This window comes from Spea bombifrons, chromosome 3 (genome assembly GCF_027358695.1).
Source record: "Spea bombifrons isolate aSpeBom1 chromosome 3, aSpeBom1.2.pri, whole genome shotgun sequence".
NCBI lineage: Eukaryota > Metazoa > Chordata > Amphibia > Anura > Pelobatidae > Spea > Spea bombifrons.
The window spans coordinates 24,550,465-24,577,034 of NC_071089.1; the positions used below are offsets into that span (position 1 = coordinate 24,550,465).

The 26,570-nt window shown below is 38.3% G+C and overlaps 1 protein-coding gene across 1 annotated transcript; it reads right to left on the reverse strand.

The window, feature by feature from the left end:
* Positions 1–1,710: 1,710 nt before the first annotated feature.
* CST7 (cystatin F) lies at positions 1,711–8,121 on the reverse strand. Its single transcript, XM_053460701.1, has 4 exons — positions 8,016–8,121; positions 2,712–2,878; positions 2,505–2,621; positions 1,711–1,958 (listed from the first exon to the last, which is right to left on the reverse strand). The coding sequence occupies exons 1-4, from the start codon at positions 8,083–8,085 to the stop codon at positions 1,815–1,817; spliced, it is 498 nt and encodes a 165-aa protein (XP_053316676.1). The 5' UTR covers positions 8,086–8,121; the 3' UTR covers positions 1,711–1,814.
* Positions 8,122–26,570: the final 18,449 nt, after the last annotated feature.

Genomic DNA, 26,570 nt, shown 5'->3' on the forward strand with positions numbered 1-26,570 from the left:
GTGAAGTAAATGATAGTATTTCCCACATTTCCAGTCATTTGCACCATTTACATTATTAGTATTATGGTTACATTATTTTACACACTCATACATACACACTCGTTTATTGTCATTTTTATATAGCTCCAGAACTTTCTGCACTGCTTCTTACAGTACAGACATAAAAAACGTATGACAAAACTAAAACTGAGAGACTAAGAAGAACCAATACTTTAGCTTGTAAGCATTTATACACATACAATTATGTCATACATACAGTCATTTTAAAAATAAAGTACACCATCTTTGAATTCTATGGTTTTACATATCAGGACATAATCATATGTTCCTTAGCAGGTCTAAAATGAAATAATACAACTTCATATGAATACCACCACACGGCACGATACAGTGTGACTTGATTTATTTAACAAAAATAAAGCCAAAATGAAGAAGCAATGTGTGAAAAACTAAGTACACCTCATGATTCAAAAGCTTGTAGAACCACCTTAACCAATGAGGTAATCATTCTCTGTATTAGTTTACCAGTCTCTCACGTAGCTGTGGTGGGATTTTGGCCCACTCTATAGTGAATATTTTTACTTTCTATTCTGGAATAAAATTTAAGTGGACGTACACTGCAGATCAGGTGCTGCCGTGTGGGCACCAGCTAGATTTGCCTGGCTGCACAATGTGTGACTATTAAAAAATAAAGTGTGATCATATCTAGCTGTTGGCTAGGATTATATAATTTTCTGGTTTTGGTCAGTACCAAAAGGAAGTACACAACAGGGAACGTTTTCTCTTGTGTTTATTTTAACTTATATTGTCAGGTATTAAAAAATACAATTGTCAAATTACAAATTGGGTAGTAGATTACCAAACACAGAAGGACCATTGCAGTTGATAACTATATACAATGCACATTGGTCCTCTGTAACAAACTGTCTACCAAATTGTAACCAGTCATGTAAAAATATATTATGCTTTTAATTTTTCTTTTTTTAGCAAAACAAATAATGCATAATGCATAGCTCAATCAGTCAGGTGACTTTAAAGAAATCTCACCGATTTAAATATTCTTTAAACAGGGTCACCCAATGCTATTCTTTGAGCAGAACTCTCCTATGATGGTCCTCTCTCAATGAATATATGTAAATATGAATACATGTAATTGAATCTGTTTTGGATTAACTGCTCTCTGTGTACCAAATATGACTAGGGTGCAGCAGGTCCAGGGGCACTGGAGTCCCCTTCTACGAGATCATTGACCTCTTCAACTGGCCTATTTACGATATGAAAGCTCTGCCAGCTTAGTACAGTTTAATACATCACTGGTGTATAGCCACTAACCACTAGGGCAAACTCACCAGACTTTTTCACATGTTGCTTACTATTTGTTTAGTACACAAATAAGCAAAACATTAAATGTACTGGTCAACAACAAGGAAAATGTACATGTATCCTAAAAAAACATGGCCAATGTGGTCACCCTATTAACCACAAAGATCATCCCAGCCATTCCAAATCTTTGGTAATTGAGCTTGCCATGAGATAGATGAGAATCAGCTTCTTGAAATTGTGCATTGATCAAAGGTTTCAATGACACCCCAAGATTGTCTTTGTTGCTGAAGATATTAAATGTAATATAAAGAAGAAATATATTATATATTACATTTTTAAAAAAAATATTTCAATTAATGCAATACATTGTCTTGTTCCATAGTTTTAACGTAATTATGTTCAAGACATATAGTTTATTGACTATTGATAAAATCATCATCATCACAGACCTGACTGTTTATAATATCTCGGTTTGTAATCCTTTCTTACAATCATATTGCTTCTGGTGAGTAGAAGAGATATTCTTTGGTTTCATTTTTGAGCGGCACAACCGGAATGTCTTTGCATTTCAGAACAAGGACAGTGACTTCATGTATCCAAGTGATATTCCAGACTTCAGAATAACAGTCCAACACCTAGAGGCACAAACATAGTTCAATTTTCACTATAGAAAGTAAAAATAGAATTATTCAAATGTATATCTGGGCAAGCTTTAGGGAACGGCTTTCTGTCTAGAGGACACATGCACAAATCGTGAAAGATACTGTATATATAGCATAGGAAAGAAGGTTATGTACAAGCATATCATACACTTAGGCAGCATCAGAGACATACAAATCACTGGCTGATCAACAGAATTCTGGTGGTCAGTGACTGTTTTAATTTCTCAACATGCAGGTCTGACATTGTCGCCTTGCCACATCACAATAATTTTAGTTCTCCAAAATATCATAAAACCCACCAGAATTGATATATAGTAAATTGTTCTACAACACTGACATTTTTAATATTCGGTGGAGCAAACTCTTGAAAAGTTACATCGTCCATCTCACTCGCTTCACTATAATATACTGTATATTTTTTGTCTGCAACTATTAGTGTATCTAAATGGATATTGACTAAACACACCTGCCTTGCCTAACATGGGTAAAGAGAAATACTTGAAGCATGCCATACAGAACCTTTTTGAGAAGATTTTCCTTCTGGAAGTCACATTTATCTGGATTTGTGGTTTGTCTCTTTGTGCAGATCGTTCTTCCTATCTTAGTTTGTAACATGTACTTTATGCCTTTAACAATCTGTGATAAGAGAAGATTAAATACTAAGCATTAGTTGCTATATTCTCATTGATTTATCAATAAACACGATGGGTTGAGGAGATATCCTACCTGTATCATTGCTTTCTTTATCTCAAGTACCTTGAACAAGAACAAGTCATTAGACATGTTATTATAAGCATAAACCGTCACCCGTGCTGCTGCCTTTACGTTTGGATCATTGGTACTGATGTTCTTGGGATATCCAGGGTTATCTGTTGATCTCTTGTAGCCTAGAACTTGAACAGAATATTTATCAAATTTTAGGAGAAAAGTTTAATTTTAAACTAGCACAGAGCCTTACTAGACTCATTTTATCACTTAGGGTATAGGGAGTTGGCAGAGCCCCCTAGAGTAATTTTACTATAATATGTACATACATATACACACACATATTATAGTATATATATATATATATATATATATATATATATATATATATATATATAGTATATGTATGTATATATATACATACACACAGTTATAAACATATAGAGTGCATGCTCAGTAGGATAACTCCATTCCCCTCCCTCGCTAAGATATGGAGTCTTCTGTCTTCTTGATACACTATTTGCATTAAATTTAAAAATGCAATGTAAAAGAAGTCAATGTTTTTAGCTCATTTTGACATGACATATATAGAAAAAAATAAATATTCCAAGTCTGAGAGGAATCTTAAAAGAGATCTTTTCACAGATACTGGAACCATTGGCACAATTATGTAAGAAGTGGCTGTTTGCCAGGATGTCACAATGCTATGAAGTTAACTGAACTGGTGATTACGTACATATCTGACAGCACACATTTCAAAACGCACCAGAGAGATAACACAAGCTTCGCTGCCGTTCAGAAACGTAGCTGACAAAAGTGAAAGATTTGCAGGAGCGGAATGTTTGTAAGTTAAGTTAACAAAATGAATCCAGGATAAGGCCTGGACTGCCCATCTGGCACATTGGGTATATGCATACATCACCCCATACTCACCCTATCTGCTGCTCCGTTGGCTGATTAAGCCCAGCTGCACGCTACTTACATCACCAGGTGGCCACTAACTTTAAGAGTGCCAGGGCCACCTCGCCATCCCCAGTGCCATAATGTTAATGCGCCGACCTTACCCATTGGGTCACGTTGTGAGACCCATTTAAAGTGTGCCACGTGGTAGATATGCAAGAACAAAGATCTCAATCAATGCCACAGTTTGCTAGGCCAGTCAGGGGAGATCAGAGAATGTGCCCAACCGGCCCATGATATCCACTTTGCTCAACATAAGGGCAATGGGGGTGTACGGCAGGATAGTTTCTGAAAACAGGGACTGTCCCACCAAAAATGGCATGAAGAGGAGGTATGGTAAAAATACTCACCCCACCGTGACCCACTTTCATGGACTTTTCATAAGTAGCGATGTAAGTGATGATAAAGACAGAACAAACCAAAGCGATGTTGGTTAGATTGGTTAGGTTTTTACTGAATACGGAAATAAGCTTACTTTAAGTGTATAACCTCACTGCTTCTTAAAATAATTTGGACACAAGCCTTACACAAGCTATTACACTTAAAATAATAGCGAGGAAAGGCAGGCTAAGCCACAAGACAATAAAGTGCAAATTTGTGGTGTGAAGAAGCGGCTGACTCATTTCAGAACAGAAAAATAAAAGCCCTGGTGGTCTCTCTGCCAAATCCCATCTACTACACAGCATAGCCAGTTTCTAAATAGGTTTCTGATGCTGCCTAGCAGCTAAATAACTATTTCAATGACAAGAGAGGGGCTTCTTTGATCCATATTCAATCTGTAACTAGCAGCACTGTAAACAAAGAATGCACATTAAAGTACTTGAAAAGAATATGACTTATCTTTCAGTACAACCTGCTGCTCCCCAACTCATCTGTTGTTTGAGAGACTACCATGCATATGGGGGTCTTGTTGTTACACACTCGCCGAGCCAGCGCTGGAGGGACACTGTGTAAATTAAAGTGCAAATGCTGGCTGGAGTGTCCCTTTAAATACTACCAGTATATCATCTGCAAATATTGTTTGGTACAGCATTCCTTCGATCAGCTGATAACCTAAGTAAAACACAAACTGACAAACTGTCCTTTTTTCAATACAGGAACCTTTTCTTTTCATATTTTCATATTTATTTATTTTTCAATCTATTAAGAAGTTAATGGATTTTGAACACATTCGTGCTACTAGAGAGTAGAGATCTTCAAAATCACCAGCCTGAAAACTTCAGAAATTGCCAAAAAATAAAAAGATTAAGCCATATTTATTAACACATAGGACTAACTTTAATTCACCCCCTCCATTTTCCACATTTATTGGTTGAGGGTTGCTGCTGCTTTTACATTTATATTAAATAAGTAACCATTAGTAAACGCTGTTACAATTTATGTGTTTTACTTGCAATGCCACCTATAGCCACCAGGGGATACAGATTTACTTTAAGGCAGCATTTTTGTGAGGAGTATCCATTTTGGGTTTTCTATGCATTTTGGTTCCTGTGTATGTGTTTTTGGACAATACTGGACAGAGTAGATAGGGAATGTTTTCTACTAAATATGTGTTGTGCTGGTGTATGACTTGGCCATTTAGCTAAATCTGTGCCCTGCGATGAATGCTGCCAACCCATCCCTATGTATGTACAATTGTGTTGCATACCACTGCTCAGGTATATATTCAGTATTTGTGCCTACGTTAATACATTAAGCCAAACATTTATGTGTGACAACACTTGTGCATATGCACAGTAACACGCTGACACTTTAATTACTGCTAGTTGGCATCTTGACATTTAATGGAAGATTTGGGTTGCTCTTTTTTTGACTACAACTCCAGTAGTTGAGATCAAAGTTGAAGCCTAACCATGAACCACAGATTTATATATTTTATATTTCCCTTTTCTTAAAAGTGAATGTTAACACAGAAAAACAGTTTCTCTCTGAACATTTATGTTTCATCAATTTATTATTAATGGCACAGATTGATAAGCATAACATGCTTTGTAAATGAAAATTTAAGTGTCTGATTTGTAAATGAAAATTCAAGTGTCTGCTTTGTCTGCCTGTCCTCAATTTCACTTTTTTACATTTATGCTATTTTTGTGGCAATATAATTTGAAAAGACAATTTCACACGTTCGATGCACTTTATGGGAAATAGCATTTTAAATGGTTTACACTGCACACATACAATACCATAGAACACAAACTGATGAGTTAATTCTGTTTTTCCAGTACAGCAAGATTTTTCTTTCGTATTTTAGAACCATCAACACCTCCTTTCAAATTGTTAAACTGTTACCAGCAATGTGTGAAACCTTTTTTTTCTCTCTTGAAAGAAGACCCCTTACCTCAAAGGAAACCACACGCACTACAAGACCTTTATCTGTAAATAGGACACTGTCACAGAACTTTTTCTTAATAAGTACTTGCCTTTTTACATGTGTACGTTAAGACTGTTTAAGATATATGTAAGAATTTCTGAGGTCCTTTATATATAGGAAATAGATTAAAAAATTTAGTCACATGTCTGAGGTTTTATTCATCTGTGAAGAAAGTGAGAAAGTGGAGGTGACCATTTTTCTTCATAAAGGTCACAGTGGACTACCATGTCCCCAGTCTTTTGAGGCAGCATTCTCCCACGAGGATATACAAACCATTCCTTCATACCCCAGTCTAAAGGAAAGCAGGAATGCTAGATCTTGTTGACCTCCTTGAAGAGGGAACCACTGAAGTCTTCAAGGGCAGGTGGCAGCCAAAAGACCAGTCCACCTTCCCCACCCAGAGAGCTGCACTGTGGCAGTTTCACATGTGCATAAAAACATGGTTTGAGTAAATGACTTGAATGGCGCTTATTTGCTACAAATTCTATGTTTCAAAGGATGTGCAGCACATTCCTTGTAGGAAAGGGGGACATTAAGGGCTTCATGTCGTTTCATAGGGAGTGCAATTGAAGCCATGAAGGAAAGGTGGACATGAGTTGGTGCTCATGGTGGACAATTACTGGGGTCTGTGGTGGACACATACCTTGTGTCTCTCCTTGGCTGGATCGTCTATGATCCGCTAAAAGGGGGGGTCCACTGACATCTTCAAGAACGGGTAGTGGCACTTTGTAGACCTGGATCCGCTGTTTTCAGTGAAGAAAACGAGTGAAAATCCATATCAAGTCATGCTCAAGTGCAGTGAGCATGCAGAGAAAAAAATGATACTGGCCTGGCCACAGCCAATGTTTGATATTATAAAATGTCAACCCTCCACCCACTAAGCAGAGGCTAGGATAGTAAATGGTAAAAATAAAGCATGCATAATGGGTCCTAAAGCGCTGCTTGTTGAGCTTACTGAACTTGAACAGTGGACAGCTTTCCGAACCAGGACAGTGAAGGTGAATTTATGCTATAAAAACCAGGATTCTCTGTTACTCCTGGATGGAGATTTGCACCCCCTTTCCTCCCCCAAAGCTGAAATACAGTCTTCAACAAGGGGTGGCAGTATAAAAAAACAATGCTGCTTGGTAATCTTACCACTAGTCAATCATTACAATTTTACTTGACTGGTTTAAGAACAGTTGGACCACTTCTATGTCAGGAAAGCGCTTTATTTTTTTATTTTTCTTTGTTGGATCACTAGGGGATCTTAAAAGGACAGTATAGTGCCCATTGAACCCCCATCATGCATTTTTCCATGATGGTGGTTCAAGGGCCACTATACTGTCCTTTTAAGACTCCCTAGAGATAGTTTTCCTCCTGAAAAACATTGAACACCAGTATAGCTCCTCCAAACAATTGTTTTAACTAGCATAACCACCTCCAATTCTGTTAAAATAAGTATTTATACTATATATATCATTTCTATACACATATATACGCACATAATACACAAATCTGCATACAACCTCACCTTTTCTGCTACTCAAGCCTGTATAAACAAGCAAAAAGATTACCTGGGGTTCGTTTACTGGATGAACTATGCATACTGCAGGGCCAGCTCAGCTATTTTGCTGGTGAAACATGCCTGCAGTCACCCCTTACAATGCAGAATAAAGTCAGCGAGTTGAAAACTAGCTAGCTCCCTCTTTGGTGAATAAATCCTATAAAAGCCCATCCTCACCTTTTGTTTCTGTAAGTCTAAATTGCCATTGGGATGCACTATGTGTTATGTCCTGTTTACCCATTGTACAGTTCTGTGGACTATGATGAAGCTATATAAATGAATAATAATAATAATAATAATAATAATAATACTTAAAATGTTGTGTGTAAAAGGTAACTAAAAAGCTAGCTCAACCTACCAAATACTAGCATTGTTGTGATTAAATCCTATTAATTGGGCAGCAGGCCCTACCTGTCAGCAAATTAAGCAAATATTTTATTGGACTTACCGCTGGTTGTTTCTGCGATATCATTTTTAACGGAAAAAGTCAAAAACAAAATGATCCCCATCAGATGCATGGCTGCTTGTGATAACAGAGGAAGTGATGAGTGTGATGTCAGATATCACACAGGAAGATTAGCTTTTGGTGAAATCTGGTAATTGGCTAATAAGAGAGAAACTCCCCAGTGCTCTTCCTGCTGGTATTTGTGAAAAAAATGTGAGTGTGAGTTGTTAAGTGCTCTTGCACACTTTTATCTGTTGAAGCTAAAATGTTTTTTTTAAGCTTACTTGCGTTACTCAGTCAGAATCACATTTTATGCTAGTCTGCATTTGTGTTAAGGGACAGGCTATTACCCATTTCTTAATGAGTCCATTTAGATGGACTCCAATAGATTTTACTGCATACAAATCGGTGCATGCATTTTTTAGTAATCACAGTTACAAAATATGTCTGTCTTGTCCTCCTCCTCCTCCTCTGGCTGCCTCCTTGAGAATGGGAAGTGAAAGCATGAAGCATACTTACGTACACTTTCTGTTCTCTAGCACTCCCAATGCAATGAATGGGTGTACACAGTGTACTAAAATGCTGTGTTTGAGCTATATTTTGAACGTGGTAACATCTCTTCATGTTATTATCAATTTTTTATATTGCCAATTTAAATGTGATTGGTAGTTTTGTATTCTGCTCATTTGTACGGTGCTACCCAATCTATTAAAATGTATATTCCCCCAACAGATAACATCCAAGGAAAACGTGCATACTGCATTTTCAAATCATGTTAACGTCTTCAAATTTTACTTTGCCCATTTGTTATCAAAGTGTGCCATATATTTTCTTCACTGTCTTCCTATATCAGACTTGGAAGGAAAGCCTTTGAGCCGCTCTAATACCTAGTCTATTAGCCTGTGCAGCTTCTCTATCCTCTACTGAAATGAATACTGTCACAAACCATAATTTCCAATTTAGTGAAGTAATACAGTCACATCATAGGTCAGATCAACCCATTGCTGAAGCTAATGACCTGCATATTGAACTGTTAATGAAATGCCTGCTGGGCCTCAAGTCTGAAGGCAGTAATTGAGTTACCATATAAATACTTAACTAATAACAGCAGTCAGCTTGTAAAGGTCCCTGGTTGCTAAATGATTGAAATACATATTTCAAACCAAATCTGAGCAACATTGATCTGTTTTAAGAAACTGTATAATTCAACAGTGCTAAAGGCATAAACACCTTGACATGACATCTATCTGACTTACTGAGTTATGAGTTGTCAGGTTTGTTTGCGTGAAGGTGACCACATTCAGCCATTTTTCAAGGACACATGTCCATTTCATATATTCTCCTGCCCTGCATTGTGTGTAATGTATAACTGTAACAAGATGTTCTGTGAGTTTACACATACTGCAGGGCAGCACGTTACATATATTGCATATATAGCCAAATGCTGTCACCCTACTTTGTTTGTATGTGGAATAGAAATACAAGAATGTCACACAGCCATCATCATCCAATTGAGCAACATGAAATCATTTTGTAGCCATCTTATGGCCACAAGTAGTACTGCAGCAACTTGGGTCTCATCAATTTGTGTAATCAAGGGAATATTTTAGTTGCCTAGGGATCTATTTCTTAACATGAAGAATTATGATTAAAACACAGATGATTAATGTTGTTATCTAGACTGTTCACATATAAAATGGCAATGCTGCTTTGCATAATATATTTGAATATTTAGGTAAGTCAATTTACCATTACAAATAACTCCTGGTGGTATCCGTTCTTTATGTCCGACAATTTAGGGTATGAGTTTATTATATCAGCACTAGAGTATTCTTTCAATGCAGGAATTCATTTACACTCAACAGTAATATTACTGCATAATGTAGCAGCATGTTTAAATTATGTCCATGAATTAGCCTAAGCTAGAAGACCCACTCATTTCAGAAAAAAAGGAGGGATTGTTAGTAATTTTTGAGAGGCTGAGCCCAGAGTAAAGCCTGAGGCCAAGTAATACAGCACTGCAAAACACTTGGGTATTTGGTCCAGCCACTGACCTCTGCCATTTACTCCTATCATCTCACAGTCAATCTTGTTCTAGACACTTTTTGTCTGCTTATATCTGTTCCAGACACCTCTTGTCTGCATACCCTTATCTACCAACCTGTTTTGAGCCTTGTAGGCAGATAGCATCCAAATGCAGTGCCATGGGCATATGTAGGGGGGAGGGGCATGTGTCCCCCCTGGAAATGTTCTGACTTAAATTCCACCCATTAATAGAAAAAAAAAGAAAAAACTTCTGAACATGTGTGGTTCTGGATAACATGCACAATGGAGATAAATCTCTTTTAAACTCTCTTGCCTCCAATTTTGAAATTCGGCTGAACACCGGTGAGTAGCAACTGTGCGTGCAAGACATGATGTTGTTGCGCAGATGCACTGCATCACCATGCATGTCCCTCTCCTGGAGACCACCGCGGAGCAGTGCTGGATTCCCGCACAAGGCTAGTCTGGGCAGGAAAAACAAATAAAACCTATCTGTGTAATGCAAAGACAAGGCTCTTACAGCATCAACTGTGAGGATCAATGATTGTGATGATTCCATTCGCTATTGGAATGGGTGGGGCATATACGCCCCATCAATGCTCCACCCTATCTTGCCTATGTCCCATCCCTTGATAGGGTTAGTAGTTTGTCCCCCTAGGAAAAATTTCTGTGGACACCCATATGCAGACCTAAGACTGTAGCAGACAACTGCCTAGAGGCAAGGAGTCCATCTGTCCCACACAGAGTTTAGGAGACTTTAAACGAAGCCTACACAAATACTGAATGTTTCTGTTATTTAATGTGATTAACATACCTGGGAACTTTTGGGCTCCGGCTACCCAGATCCTACCCTTGCAGGACGTGGCCAGGACTACCTGCTGTCGTCACAGGACACCCCCCATCTAAGGGGAAATGGTTGGGGAATGGAACATGTCAGGACCCCGCTCCCGCAACCTGGAAAACCAGAGAAGCTGCACTTCTCCTGGAGGTATGGTGATTAACCCTCCGGGGGAAACCATAAAATGACAGATTGATTTTCTAAATAGGTTAATCAACGATGAACATCATCTTTTAAGTACTGTTCGTCAATAAACCAGCGTCCATACTCAATTTAATACTCATTTTTTCATGATTGTTAGTAAATTATACATCAGAATACATCAAAATAAGAAAACAGGCAATTTTATTATTGCTATGTGGAACAGGATTAAAAAATAAAATCTGTGAAAATCAAATTAGAATATCTATCCATAATGTCCCTTAGTGACAGTGTTGCAGCCAGAACCTTTCACCCTCATTTTTCAGAATAAGATAAATCATTTTCACTTGCCAAAATATCTTCCCCCCACAGAATACCATCTGACTGCTAGAATTAATTTAACTATCCGACATTTAATGGTATGAATAATGCAGAGCTGTAAAATGACACAGTCACAAAAGGAACACCATCCCAGGATACCTTCCAACATGCTACAATGTGAATGTCTCAGCCGCATTATAACCTAATTAAATGAACTAGCTGAGAGAGTATCATAGACCAACAAAATGAAAAACGAGATGATTTTATTCAGCCAAATCAAATAATTACCTATTACGTCCCTTCAACCTGCATCTAGATCATTGATTAAAGAGTTTTTTTTCTGAACCAAGAGTATTATGTTTAAAAAAAGATACCAGCTCATTTAATAGACAATAGGTAGATGATTGAATGGGGGATTTAAAAAAAAAAAAGAAAATGTCTAATCTCATTTCTCTATTCTAGAGCACTAGAGTACAAGGCAGAGGAGAAGCTGGAGGAGACAGCCAGCAGACAATATGGAGGGAGAATGGGACAATAGTTAAAATAAAGTGTAGAGTGGGCAAGGTGCACATCTTTTATTAATCTCAATGTTTTGAGGTGTATTATTGCCGAGTCATTGGAAATCATAAATAAGAATGATAATAGTTGTTGTATGGAGCTGGGTTTTATACTTTTCTGTATATACAGAAAAATATTTTTTTCTGTAGGGTAGTCTTATATTCAGGCTTTTTCTTTTTTTCCTAAATTAATATTAAAATTTTGGGGGGTTGTCTTATAATCTATATTAATTCACATATATATATATGATTATTTTTCGCTATTCAATTACTTAAGTGTATTGAAAATACATAATATCTACCAATCAGATCAATTTTCCTCTAGTTGACAGCTGTTTGCCTTTTTATACAGTGTTCATCTAATCTAATCTACTTCCCTTTGAACAATAAAGTGCAGGTTTCTTATTTAACCTACAGTAGGAGTTTGGCTTGGTTTATTATAGCATCTGGATTTTAATAAACTGCAAGTAGTTCGAGAAGCTGTGCTTGTTTTAGTAGTTTTTACTAAGATACATGAAGCCTAATGAAGGTATTTCTAAAAATATCCTCATCTTTATGTCTTTATGTCAAAATTAAATGTAAATCACTAGCACAAAAAGAGAAGAATAGGGAATATGAAATTTGCATTATATTTCATTTTTACAAAAGCTGGAAGACATCAGCGAAATCGCTGAGATTTTGGAGGACGTTCACCTTGGGGCATAATCGCAGCAAGTCCTGATGGGCGAAAAAAACTGAACACTTCTCATGGCTTTTCTTCCCTATCACACTCACTATAATAGAGAATATCCAACTCCCAAAGGTCTTTGGTATCCTTCCTGTACCTATATTTTTCCCCTCTCCTTTTCTTCCTCCTTATCTGATGCTTCCTTAGGTGAAGGAGAAGTCTGTCGTCTGAGTCGCTTCCCGATCCAACAACTGGCCCACCCTCGTGCCTTCTCCTGCCGAGCTGTGTTTGTGCTTCCATGCTGTCCTCTTCGGCAGGCAGCACACCTGCTTCCTGCCTCTTCACACACCTTAGTGCGACCTTCCGCTGAGGCCTGATCAGCGTGAGTGGGCTGCAAAGCTCAGCCGTCTTTGAAGGGCCACGTGATATCTCCCTGTTTCTCCGGCACCATCAAGGCTTCAATCCTAAGAAGGTGCCTCCCAGGTAGGTTGACCACATGTCCCGGATTGCCCGGGACAGTACTGCAATGGGACTTTAAGTCCCGGGTCCCAGGTAGCCTCAATCCGGGACAATGCATTGTCAGGGGGGCAGATTGAAACGCTGTATTTTTTTCTTGTGGAGTTGAAGGAGCACTGATTGGCATGGAGAAGAGAAAGGGGCACCAAGTATTGGCTCGACGCCCCCTCACTCTCCTCCATGAGGCATTTAGCTCGGTCGTGGTGCTGGCATTTCATGCTGAGCACCGGAATATGACTTCTGCAAGGTAAGTGAAATACAAAGGGGGGAGAGGGTAGATAGTGAGCAGGAGAGGAGAGGGGGTAGATGGTAAGAAAGGGGGTAGTAAGAATATTCAAATAAATAAAGAGTGAAAATGAGTGAGAATTAATTAATGTGTGGATGAATTGTCTAAATGAGTGAGAGTACGAATTAATGTGTGGATGAGTGAGAGAATTAATGAATTTGTGAGAATGCATTAATGAATATGTGTAAATGATTTGTGTAAAATATTCCCTCTATACCCTCAATGCTGAGTTTACATGTGATTTCCAGTTGATCTATACCTGCAATGCTATATGTCCATACATTATTATTGTATACCTGCAAATACAGGATTTGTATGTCTGATTCTGTTTATTTGATCTGTACCTTCAGTGCTGAGTTCACACGTGAATTTAAATTGATCTATACGTGCAAAGCTGGGTTTGTGTGGTAATGTGTCTATGTGTGTGTGTGTGTTAGTGAGTGTAAGTGCCAGTGTCTGGGTGTGTTAAATGTCTAGTTGTGTTTGGTATTGTGAGTGTTGTACATGAGTGTGTATTACTGTTGAGGATCAGTGTTTGTGTGTTTTAGTGTAAGTGTTTGGACATTTGTGGATCTGGGTGTGCCTGCAAGTGTGAGTGCCCCTCCCGAGGCCAGGATCTGGATTCGCTCCTGGTGGGACCTCATTTTATAGTTTTATTAAATTCCTGTCTTGAGTGCTCATGTTCACTGTCATAAAACTACCTTACTTTTAACCATGTGATAAAGTCTCATATCATGTTATTACATTTCAGCTGCATACAAATCTGAAAAGGTCAACTTCCAAATGAATGGGTATTCTGGTCAGTGAAATTGTCAAAACCAATGACCAAGTGCCATTTATTTTAGATCATTATGCGTACTATTCTAAGGACGAAGGCTATTCTAAGAAATATAGAAGATTATATTGTTTAAAGCTCAAATGGCTCTCCACAGCTCATTATGTGAAATACAAAATAAATAAAGTATTAAGCTGTTATTGTACATGCTGTGTTCATTATGGTTAATTGAAGTGTAGAATTTGTAACAGATGATTTTAGACATTAAGATCAAACTGAGGGGAAAAACACCAATCTAATTTGATTTCAGAATAGCAAAATGTCACAGAATGTAACCTTCTAAAAGAGAAACGACACTGAACCAAATATTAAAAAATGTAAACATTTGTCTGTGAGTCCAGTGATTAAGTCTGAGCCATTCTATTGTTTACCATAGGCAGCATGATAACCAGCCAGGGTGTTAATTGTCTCAGAAATTTGGATTTTATAGTTTAATTTCAACTGCATGGACATTTGATTAAAAACTATATTCTTTAGTTCAACTTATTTTATAATACTGTGGGCTTCAATGAATGTCAATATCCCAACCAGAGGCAACTAAGGTGGATGCTGAAAGTATAACAGAAAAGCAAGTAATGTGACCCTGTGGTAGTAGGGCAGTGGCAGCAGCACTACTCACTCACAGGAGAAAAGCTGCAGTGAAGACAGGGCTCTATATGAGGTAAGGTGGGGGGCAGGATAAAACAGCTTTGTGATCTGCAAACTGCAAACCGACAGTGCTTTTGGTAATGTCCTTTCACCCGATTGAAGGATCGGGTTGAGAAATGTAACTGGAAGCTCTGCCATATTGCCCTCAGTACAAGTTAGGTCAAAATGACAGTGCTTTTGGTGATATCCTCTCCCCTGAATGGAGGATTTAGAGAGCGTGAGAGATAGAGTAAACAAGAACAAAAGTTTAAGAGAGTGTGAGAGAATGTTTGAGTGAATGAGAACCAACGACTTTCGGACAAAAATGCTAAGCTTTTTGCTTCGGTATTGTCCGATTTGTGTGGGTCTAGCTTTGTTTTTGGGGCTTCATTCAAATTGCTGAATTTACCAAAATTTGGTAAATTTGTAGAATCCAAATGCACAAGTCTACTTCCAACAATTAATTAGCGACGGTCAGATTATCAGGCAGAACCACTTGAAACCTTGCACAGATTTTCTGAGAACTTTGCCAAATCGCTGGATACATCCTCCTAAACTTTGAAATGTAACTCTGCTAAGTAGGAGCTTTGCCAGCATTTCTCAATACATTTCAAATAATTATTTTCACCTTTTATTGAATTAAACTATTCCGTTACTTTATTGAGTGTGTGGTAGATAAGTAGAACAACCTTCTAGCATAAGTGGTAGAGGCTAAAACAGTGAGAGAATTTAAAAATCCAGGCAGTAGTCATAAAGCTATCCCGAATCTAAGATTTAAGACCAAGAACTGATTAAGGTCCAAGTCTTTACATCAGGAAAAGTGGACAGACAAGATGAGCTGAATGGATCTTATCTGCTGTAATTCTGTTTCTAGTCACTCAGCAGCAGGCCTCTAGATGGAGCTGTGTTGCTGTCATCTAACTACCTACTTAGTTATTCTCTCTCTGTTAAATAATGAAATTTATATTGCTGGTGCATTATTAAACTGAATGAAACAGCTCTACCCCCATATAGCTTAGGGCAAGAAATAGCAGTATATGGGGCACGGGTTGCTTCCTTCTTAGTTCTTCCTCTTCTAATATTAATGCCAAATACTGACCCATTCTGCTGTCAAATTTTATGCTAGCAAATAGCAATTCCCTTGAGCTAAACCGACGGGCTGTCCTGTTTGTCTATAAAAAGCTAGTGTATAGACCCATGAAATTGAAGTTTTTCTTTTACTTGGTAAAGCTAGTTAAACTGATGGCTTAAAGGTTAGATCAGATATCAACATGTTTTTTATGGCCCCTAATTTGAAAATGCAACCTTTTTTTATATAACGGGTGTGTGAAAAAATTCAATGGTGTCAGATACCCTGGCTTTTTATCCTATTGATAAATGGCCCAGAGCTACATTTGGGGGGGGGGGGTATGCTTGGTACTAGTGGACTGGACTGAGGTGGGCAGCCAGTAAATGAATCTCTCAGCGGGGTCACAGGCTCCTGTAACATGAATTACATGTACTTTGTGATAGCACAGACACTGGTGTAAAGGAGGCCCCTGTGGGGCCAGCCCCAACAGCAGCTCTGCCCACTGCCAGGCATTCTGGTTGGCCAGTGCTGTGGGCAGCCTTTTCTTCAAAACCATGAGTCTGTGGATCATCTCATGCAACACAGACATAGCATGTGAAGACCTTGATGGAGCAGAAATGCTGGCACCAGACTACCCCCTCCTGAGACAACAAAGGCAGCTTGTCTGTGTATAAGTGTAACTAAGTGTGTTAGTGTGTATGTTTGTATATGTATGTAAGTATGTTTATGTGTGTAAGTATGATTTTTTATTATGCCACTGAGAGGCAGTAGCATGGCAGCTCTCACAGAATATGTAAACTGCATGGAAGACAGGACTCAGCAAGGAATGTCTGTAAAGTGTTAGAGTAAGTGTTTAATATATATATATATATATAATATATATATAATATATATATATATATATAATATATATATGTATTATATATATATATATATAGCACATAAAATAGCCAAAGCAGGCCATATATATATATAACATCCATCCACTACTATACTATATATATATATATATATATATATATATATATGTATATATATATATATATATATATACATTATATATATATATATATATATATATATATATATATATATATATATATATATATATATATATATATTAGTATAGTAGTGGATGGACGATATATATATATATGGCCTGCTTTGTCTATTTTATGTGCTATTACAAAAAAACTTGAAGCCCCAGAGAAAGATAAGCAATAACACATGATTATGAGTCTTGCAAATTGTGTTATGGTTCCCTGGGGTGGAGTATACAGACGTGCAGGATGGGCTCTCCAAGATAAAATGCAAACCAGGATTTACAGGTGAACCCAACTATAGCTCACCTGGCCTAATTAGGAGGATTTAAAAGAACTAGCCTGGTGTAATTTAGAAGACCTTCTTATCCCAGCTAGGAAAGCTGCTGGTCAAAAACAGTGTTTTGGGGAAGACATAGTTTATTTTTTAGCATTCAACCAAATGCAAAGTTAGTGAACAGCAGTAAAGTCTAAATCAAATCAATATTTGGTGTGATTGCCCTTTGCCTTCAAAACCGCATCAGTTCTCCAAGGTACATTTGCGTAGTTTTTTAAGAAACTTGGAAGTTCTGCATTTTTCGCCAGCTGAATTGTTTGTCTCTCTCTTCATGTAATCCCACTCACTCACTTCCAGGACTCCTTCTTCTTTAGACTGAAGATATCTTTTAATGACTTGGCTGTATGTTTGGGGATGTTGTCATGCTGCAGAATTATTTTGAGGCCAGTCAGATGCCTCCCTGATAGTATTGCATGATGGATATCTGCCAGCACATGAATGTAGTAGCGTCCAGTTTCGGTACCTCTCTTATAAATAAAAACAAGAAACACTTCTTTATTTCAAAATTTTATTAAACGTCAGATATGGAATTATTTGTCCGCGGTGCGGACTAAAATAACTTCAGCACCGCGACACTAAACTTTTATTATATGTTACACAGTGTCAAATATTATTCAACCAACAAATTTGACACAATCAAATCAATAATTTATTGTAAAATGAAAGCAAACATAACCAATTGTAACCATTTAATAACCACTTAATAACCGAATAAACAAATAAGTAACCTGCTGGTATGGGCGTGACCACCTGTATCCCTGCTGGAACTGCCGGCGTCCCCAGCGCGGCAGTCACATGACCATACGATTCACAGGGGCGCATGCCCCTGGAGTGTCCTGCACTTACACCTCTGTGCACCACAAATAACCATACCTAGATGGTTAACTCCTGCACCGTACCAGCTTAAAACCAGAATACCCGGCAAAATGTCAAAAAACAGGGGAGGGATGGGTGGGAAAATTTTTCTGAAAATGGTTGCCACTATAGGCCACGACCCTTCCTTATATACCCCCCTAGGGAGGGTAATTAACTAATTACCCCCTCCCCCTCTGGCCCTGCACCTGCCACCAGATAGCTCAGTTTTCAGCGGCAAATTTTAGCTTAGTCATGCCTTAACCCTTTAAACAGGCTTGACCAAGGGTACCTCGTCCGCACACATTCATGTGGCCCCTTTGTCCAATTCTTTCCCTCCGGGGCTGTTCTGATCATTAATTTGCAATAATGCAGCCCCAAACTTGCAAGAGACCTCTATTCATGCATTCATACAGTTTCCTGCAAACTCTCATTCTTGTACCTCCTCTCCAGCCCCAAACTGCATTCTGCTACAGCCAAATGTTTCAAATTTTGACTCACCAGTTGAGAGCACCTGCTGCTAAAAAAGAGGTTAGTTATGTGCATCGCGCAGACGTCCACCGGCTGCCCCCGCAAGACACCAAGGAGTCTGGGGATGCATTGATAAGTCGGGGGAGGGTGCAGAGTGGCATATCTGGGGGGGGGCAGAATGGCATATCAGGGGGAAGTATGGCATATCTGGGGAGCAGAGTGGCATATCTGGGGTAGCAGAGGGGCATATGTATAAGTAAGGTGCGTTATGAATTAAGGGGGGCTTAAAATGACTATTGGTTTTCCAAATTTATGCTTGTATATAACCTATGCTGACTAACTGTATAATAGGTACCACAAATGTATACAAAAGATACATGTATTCCTGTTCATTAGATAAAATACTGTTTTACTATTCCACTATTGTATATGTTTTCCTCGAAAAATAAATTTTTCTTTTCCACCAAACTTTAAGGGTGCGGCCTATAATCGTGTGCGGCCTATAATCGAGCCAATATGGTATATACTGTATTTTCATGATGATGGGAAAAAACTGTTTAGTAATCAATTGTACCACAGTTAGCTTAGTTCTATAGTTACTACATTCTGCCACTATATTAACAGATTGTAAATGAGATAATCGACCAAACATTTGTTTATATAATTTATCTACATGTTTAAACAATAAAAACTGCATACATTTTAAAGTAACAAAATGTATTACTTATACAGTTAAAACTTGGCCAAAAATAATAAAATGATAACATGTCTGTGGTAGACAGTACTAAAAAAAAGGACTAATTCGATTTATGGTTTCTTGAAATCAAAAAGAAATGGTTTAATGGCCCTGGCAAACATGAATTTATACTTAGTAAAATATGCATTTAATATGCATTTTTTATTTTGTTCACAGGATAATAGTAAAACCAGCTTTTTGCATTTCTCGTCTGTTTCCTCTTGTTTTTTTTAGCCAATAACCATCAAGGAAACTGCTCCCATTGTAATCAATGGGAGTGACAAATGAAGCAAATGGTAGTCAATGTGGCAAGGTGAACAGTGAATTGGTGGAACCTGGGTAAGGAGAGTGGCATCTAGCCCTGCCATCTCCCTGCCCAGGCTCTACCTACTCCCCACCATATGAAGTCTATTTTTGGGCAACAAATGTATTTTCTGAATAAAAGCCCCTGAGTTATCAGACTATATTGTGTCCCCACCCATACCTGCTAGATTGGTAGACCATTGGGAATTTAGGGGATTAACTGGAATCTTCTGATGAAACATGCTTCCCTGGGACTCTGGGTTATTGTTCTCAGTCTCCAGGCAAGGAAGCAATATTTGGTCATACTCACTCCTTGCCCAAGTTCTGCCTTTTCTCACCCAGGTTCCACCCACTCCTGCCTACTCCCCACCTCCTGCCCTTCAAAGTCTGACTAGGACTAACCCTTTTCCTATGTATAGTTAGTCGTGCCCCTTGCAAAAGGCAATCAGATTTCTTCTTGGATCAAAAAGCTCTTAAATATTAATGTTTCTTTTATTATGTATAGCCCTATATGTGCCATCTATTGTATTTATTTATAAATAAATAGTAGAACACTTCTCAAACTTTACTGTAACAAAATGAATTATAAACTTAGAATTTCACCAAAAATAACAAAATGAGAACCCTGTCAGAGAACATGATATTAAGTCCCTGCAAAACCGGCACTTAAAGTCAAGGGAGGACTATTACATCCTCCTACTGTCATTGATAGTGGCTAAATGCAGCCATGATCGGCATCAGGATCACTGCTGCTGGCTGCCTGTAGACCCAAATGCGCCCCACCTGCATCAGTGAGCCTTGGCCGCCCATTACGCTGTCAACCATTCAACATTTTTATTTCCTTTGGACCACTTTTGATATTGACTACTTCAGAGCGGGAACACTCCACAAGAGCTGGATCTTTGTAGATGCTCTGACCTTGTCGTCTAGCCATCACAATTTGGCCCTTATCAAAGTCGTTCAGATCCTTAGGATGAAACGTTCACTTACTGCCAGGTATGAAAGCTATGTGAGTAAAAAAAAAAAAGTGTTCTTCATAGAGAGGCGAATCCTTGTTATAGGGGAAGATAGATAGCCTTCAGAATTGTATTACATAATAGAATTTAAAAATACATAAAACTTTTTAATGCCCAGGGAGGTAGCTTATTTATACCCTCAACTATCTTTAACATCCGATATTGCAATGTTCATGTTTCTTATATACTTTTATTTCTTCTTCCAGTTTGAGTTTTGCCTTGAACTTGAATAAAATATTTTAAACATAAACATTTCTCGTTTGGACATGATTTCTACGGCCCCAGAGATGTGTTGTCAAAATGAGAAATCTACATGATTCACCGAGCCACACAATGCTCAGACTCATAAAGCATTAGGCAATCCCAAGCAAATTCAAACCCAAATGCCTGTAAAATATATACTTAAACTATAAGATCGGGAATGGAAACATCATTAGTATTTTATTAGCAGGGGATTGTATGATGTAGTTTCAACCACAACAAGAAAAGGCAACTGCTAACCAGCAGAGGAACAAGAAGTCTCTGGCAATGCATTTGTTCAGCAGATTAGACGATAAAGTCAATTTATGGATCAATGAGTAAGATGACTACACATGACACCTAGAAATTAAATTTGACAAATATAAAATAATACCCAGTGAGTTCGGCTTTTCACTAGCAAGTACAGTATAAAAGAAAACAGATGATCTAAGCAATACCCGTTCCATATTTTTGTCCCCAGTTCCTATTTATCCTTGGAATTGTCTCCTGAAACGCTATAAAGCTTAAGGATAATTTATTATTCAAAAGCAATTTTGTTCCTGTAAATTCCCTCAAATATATTTACTATAGCTAATTATTTTATAAAAAAGTGATATTGAATGTGATAATTAAGTTTCATTATGTATTCCATAAATACATAATGCATAATGCCTGCTCCTTTGCTTATATCTTGCTCAAAAAACACATAAATCATATAAACAAAGCTTTAAAAAAGGCATTAAAATGCTCTTGGATTACATTTAAAAAATCTGCTCAGTTTAGACTAAAGAATACTTGGGCAGCACTTTTCGATCGGTGGAGGATGTCGGTATCAATCACACTTCCCAAATGAGAGAGGGAGTAATACTTTACTTCAGTGGCACAGATCCCTTGCAATGCTGAACAATAGAGACACCAGTGATGTCAAAATTCAGGGATCCCCCTGCTATATTGCCGGAAATATAAATAAATATAAAAGGCACAGGTTCCGCCATCATTCTGTGGGGAGAGACAATGTAACAAGGCTTGTGCTGAGCTGTTACATTTAAAAGAAAAGCTCCCCTCTTGCAGCACAGCTAACTGTCTGTTTCTGTCTGTAGCTATCCTATGACTTTTAAGTTCTAAATCTCTGTGTAGTTAAAAAGGTACTCCAACCATCACATACACTTTAATGCATATGACAACTGCATGGTCTCTGTAAATGTTCAAATAGTTCATTTTTTAATACATGTGGAATTTCTGAAGAATGCCCCCAAGTGAATTTGCCCCTTTCCCCACCCCCCAGCTAAATGTCCTGCTGGAGATGTGTATGGCTAAACTACTGTCTCTCCATGTGTTGCACAACCCTCCAGCCAGCCCCATCGTTGGCTCCGGTGAATGTTGTGTGCATGAATGTATTCTGACCCTAGGGTGTATGTGTGGAAAGTTATTCTATTGCTTATAATGGAAGCAACTTCCTGACACTGATTCATAGCTTCAAGCAGCTTATCATAGGCAAGATATGACAGAGCATGGAGAAAGAGGGCAGCCTTGCATCAGGTACGTTTTTTATTTTTTGTTTTGTTTTGAAAAAATGCATATTAAAGTACTACGTTTTAATATGCATTTCTCCACAGGCATGTCAGGGACATTTGACTGTCCCTGTTCTCAGGTGGTAGTTGACCTCTTCAGTGCTGAAGGGCAACTTTCATATGTATGTGGTTAATCTCTTCAGAGCTGGAGTGCAAATATCTATATGTATAGTTAACCTCTTTACTGCTTGAGTCCAACACATCTGTGTTTTAGAGCCAATATTGTCAGGGGTGGTAAGTTGATATTTAGGCTTTCAGATTTATTTACACTGATTTTGAAATTCTAAAATTAAAGATCTCTCCATATAACTCAAATTTGTGAACTATGTGGGCAATAAGTGTGCATGATCTGTTACAGTAAATAGGAGGTCTTCTGTATAAGATGTTAATTTATAGGTCCTATCCTCTACAGGCCATGTATATAATTTATTTCTCCTAATAGTGTTGGGAAAAGGGACACCATTGTCTTGTGCCATACGACAGGTTGACCCTGCCTGACAGACCACCAGTAACTTTAACTCGTGCCTATGGGGAGCGGTATAATGATTTATGTTCGTCTTCATGGGGGAAAATATCTTCGTATTCCACGAATATTCGCCTGTTTCTGTGTTCGGTTCGGGCAAATATTTGTGTACATTCTTCGTGTTCGTTTAATTTCTTTGTTTTTTGCAGTTTTTAATACAGGCTTAACGCGGTAATGGTACGCAGCAGCTTTGGCACCAGGATTTTAAACGTCCGTATAAGTAGCTCTATTGGTCGCTGGCAGGGGCCTCCTCTGCCGTCAACCAATAAAGGGCAGCTGCTCTTCATTGGTTGATATCAGATGAGCCCCCCTGCCGGCAACCAATAGAGTCGCTCGTACAGACCTTTTACTCCTGACGGCGAAACTCCGCCTGGGCCTGCTCCAGGAGTTTAAGGTCCGTACAAGCGACCAATCGAGAATGTGAGCCACTCTGTCGGTCGCCTGCAGAGGCTTCCTTTGTCCTGCTTAAGCTGTAATTCAGCAAGAGGTGGGCTAAACGTCAAGAGAGCTGACCTAAATAAATCACAATTCCTCAGTAGAGGAAAAATGAGAAGCCCTGTGGAAGGTGGCATGACTTGATCAGTTACAATAACTGCTCCCCAAACCGCAGCATACAATCAACATAGAAGAGAACAATGTAATAATGGTCAATGTGATAATGGGCAGTAGTAAGAGAGAAAATTAAATAAAACAGACCTGAAATGGCAAGTGAGGAACAATGGATGGGAGTTATAGTGGTGTGTGTGCAGACAAAAAGTGATGAAACATTTGTCATTCCATAGAGAGGGTTAGAATCATGAAAGAGGGTGCCCCCTTCAGTTAAGTAATATACAAGTGCCCTGACTGGAGCCTGTCTCAACCTAAAGTAAAAATGGAAATGAGGACCAACAGGTAAGGGTACAGGGGTAACCCTGTGCACAGAGACACTCCCGCCGGGTTATGTCCGTGGAGGTGTGGATGAAGAAAGAAGATACCAGATTGAAGACTAAAGACAGAATGGAGAGAGAAGAGAATGGAGAAGATAGAAGAAGTGGTCGGTAGAAGTGATGGGCAAAGAAGGTAGGGAAACATTTAGAGAGTGTGAGGGAGAGTATACGAGAATGCGAGTGTGAGAGAGTGTGAGTGAATTTTAGATAAAAATCAGAGTTTTGCTTTGTTTTTGTCCGATATGGCCTCGTTTTTAGGGCTTTCTACGAATTGCAGAAGTTACCAATATTTGCCAAATATGCTATTTGAATGGGTCCGAGTCTAGTTTTTATACACTCTATAAGCAAGATATGAAGTGGGAAACTAGAATTTTAGATGAAAAAAACCAAACCCATTATTCATCAAGTTATTCTTATCAGTTAACCAACTGTGGGCTTTTATTACTATCTAGAAGAAAGTTGTGCAAAATCAAGTGTCCAAAATTAATAATCTGTTTTTCACAGTGATACATAGCACAATACTAAAGTCAATCATATGTTAATTTGAAAAATATTAAAGGTCTCCGATAATGGCCCTTGTAGACTAATTGGGAAATCTTTATTTTTGGTCTCTTTTTACTTTTAGATACTTTTAGAGCAGATGAGCTATTGAACACTGGAGGGGTTAAATTTTATAATTTGTTATATAGGTGTGTAGAACAGAGATGTATGCGTGCTTGTTCGGGGGAAAAAATGTTTTACTACTGCGCGTCCGGATAAATTATTACACACTGCACACTTCAATACACAATACAGGAATATCCATAAAATTCACTGAAATAAGGAATGATCGGAAAGACCATGAGATCACTGCTGTTTAAATATATCAGCGTTATTTAAGAGTGCATGGAGTGTACACTAGAATGCAAAATATGAGGTATGAATTCAAAAGCTGTATTTTATAAAAGGAACGTGCAGAATCATACCCATTTGAAACACATTTAAATGTATTCATAGAATATGTCCTTGGTACTTTAAAGGTTAATGCTCTGGGTAGTTGTTTTCTAAAGTAAGTATGATATTAACATATAAAGTTCTCCCCACAAATGCACCTTTATATATTTTTCACACTATAGTATGATTCTCCTTATAGCTTATTCCCCCCCTCTCACCCCTGAAAGGCTTATCCAGATCTCTTCTGTCTTTGGAACATACATCAAAGAATCGCTCAAAACTCAAGTCATCAAAGTCTCCCAATAATTACTACGGAATTCAAAGTTTCACTCCCTCCTCCTCATGCTCTGTGTAAGAGCTACATGGGCATACCTGAGAACTCGGTTCCCCTGGTCGAAACTCGATTCCTCTGGGTTGCGACTGGACACACCACACTTCCCACCCATTTCTCCTTTAAATGGGGAAGAAGTGGTCCTAATCTAAATGTATTTGTATAGGAGGATATCTATTTAAGGGGTGCAGAGTTGTTAAATACTCTGTAGGTCAGTAGGTTACATTTGATTTTGAAGGGTATGAGGAGCATAAGCAGTGATTGGCATAATGGAGCAGCAGATGATGACTGATGACAGAGAAAGATTAATCTAGCTGCAGTGTTGAAGATGAATTGGACTGGTTAAAGGAAAAGAGGAGACCAGTTAGTATGGAGTTGCAATAGTCCAGACGGGATATCACAAGGGAACGGATTAATATTTTTGTTGTTTCTTGTGTTAGGAATGAAGGGTTTGTAGGAGGAGGGGTGGTCAACTGTGTCAAAGGCTGCAGAGAGGTCTAATAGAATAAGTAGTGAGAAGTGGCCTTTTGCTTTAGCTCTGCAATGAGATCATTAGTAATTTTATTGAGTCCAGTCTTTGTTGAATGGTGTAGACAGAACCGGATTGTAATGGGTCAAGCATAGCGGGAGAAGGGAAACTGGCCTGTAGTTTGGAATGTGGGATCTAGGGAGGTTTCTTTAGGATGGGAGAGGCAATGGAATATTTGAGGATGGGAATAAACTAGAGGGAAAAAGAGGTATTAAAGACATTGGTTTGGGTTGGAGTAAGGACACTAGTGAGGGATGATAGGAGATGTGAAGCTGCGGGTTTGAGGGGACAAGTGGTGAGTTGGGTGACCACATCAGCCAAATTTTCCAGGACACGTATAATTTTTTACATATTGCTGACCCGCCCAGATAAAACGCTGCCCTGATATACCCAACTAGCCCATTTACAGGCTGTGCAGAAGAATTGTGGAGTGTGAAAGATACTGATTTTACTGACTCTACATCCAGGGTCTATCCTGTACCAATCCTAACTTTTAATTTGTACACCCTATCTAAACATTCAGCTTCCTGAAAGAGACATGCTCAGGAACATTCTGGAACAGAAAGGATTTAGAGATTTAAAAAGATAACATTCTTGATGGCTGCATGTATCATTCAACAGCCTACAAGTAGTTATTTAAAGTGCAATGATTCATAGAGAACCCACAAAGACCAAATATCCTAGAGTTACTTTTCATCGCTATCTTTGTCATTATCAAATGAGCTGTTACTGAATACAATGACGTCTCCTAGCTTTTGTAATGGAAAGACAAATTTATATAGATTCTCTTTGCTTTGGGCAGAAGGAGCAATCTATCAAGGTATCCGGGGGACAATAACAAGTCATTACA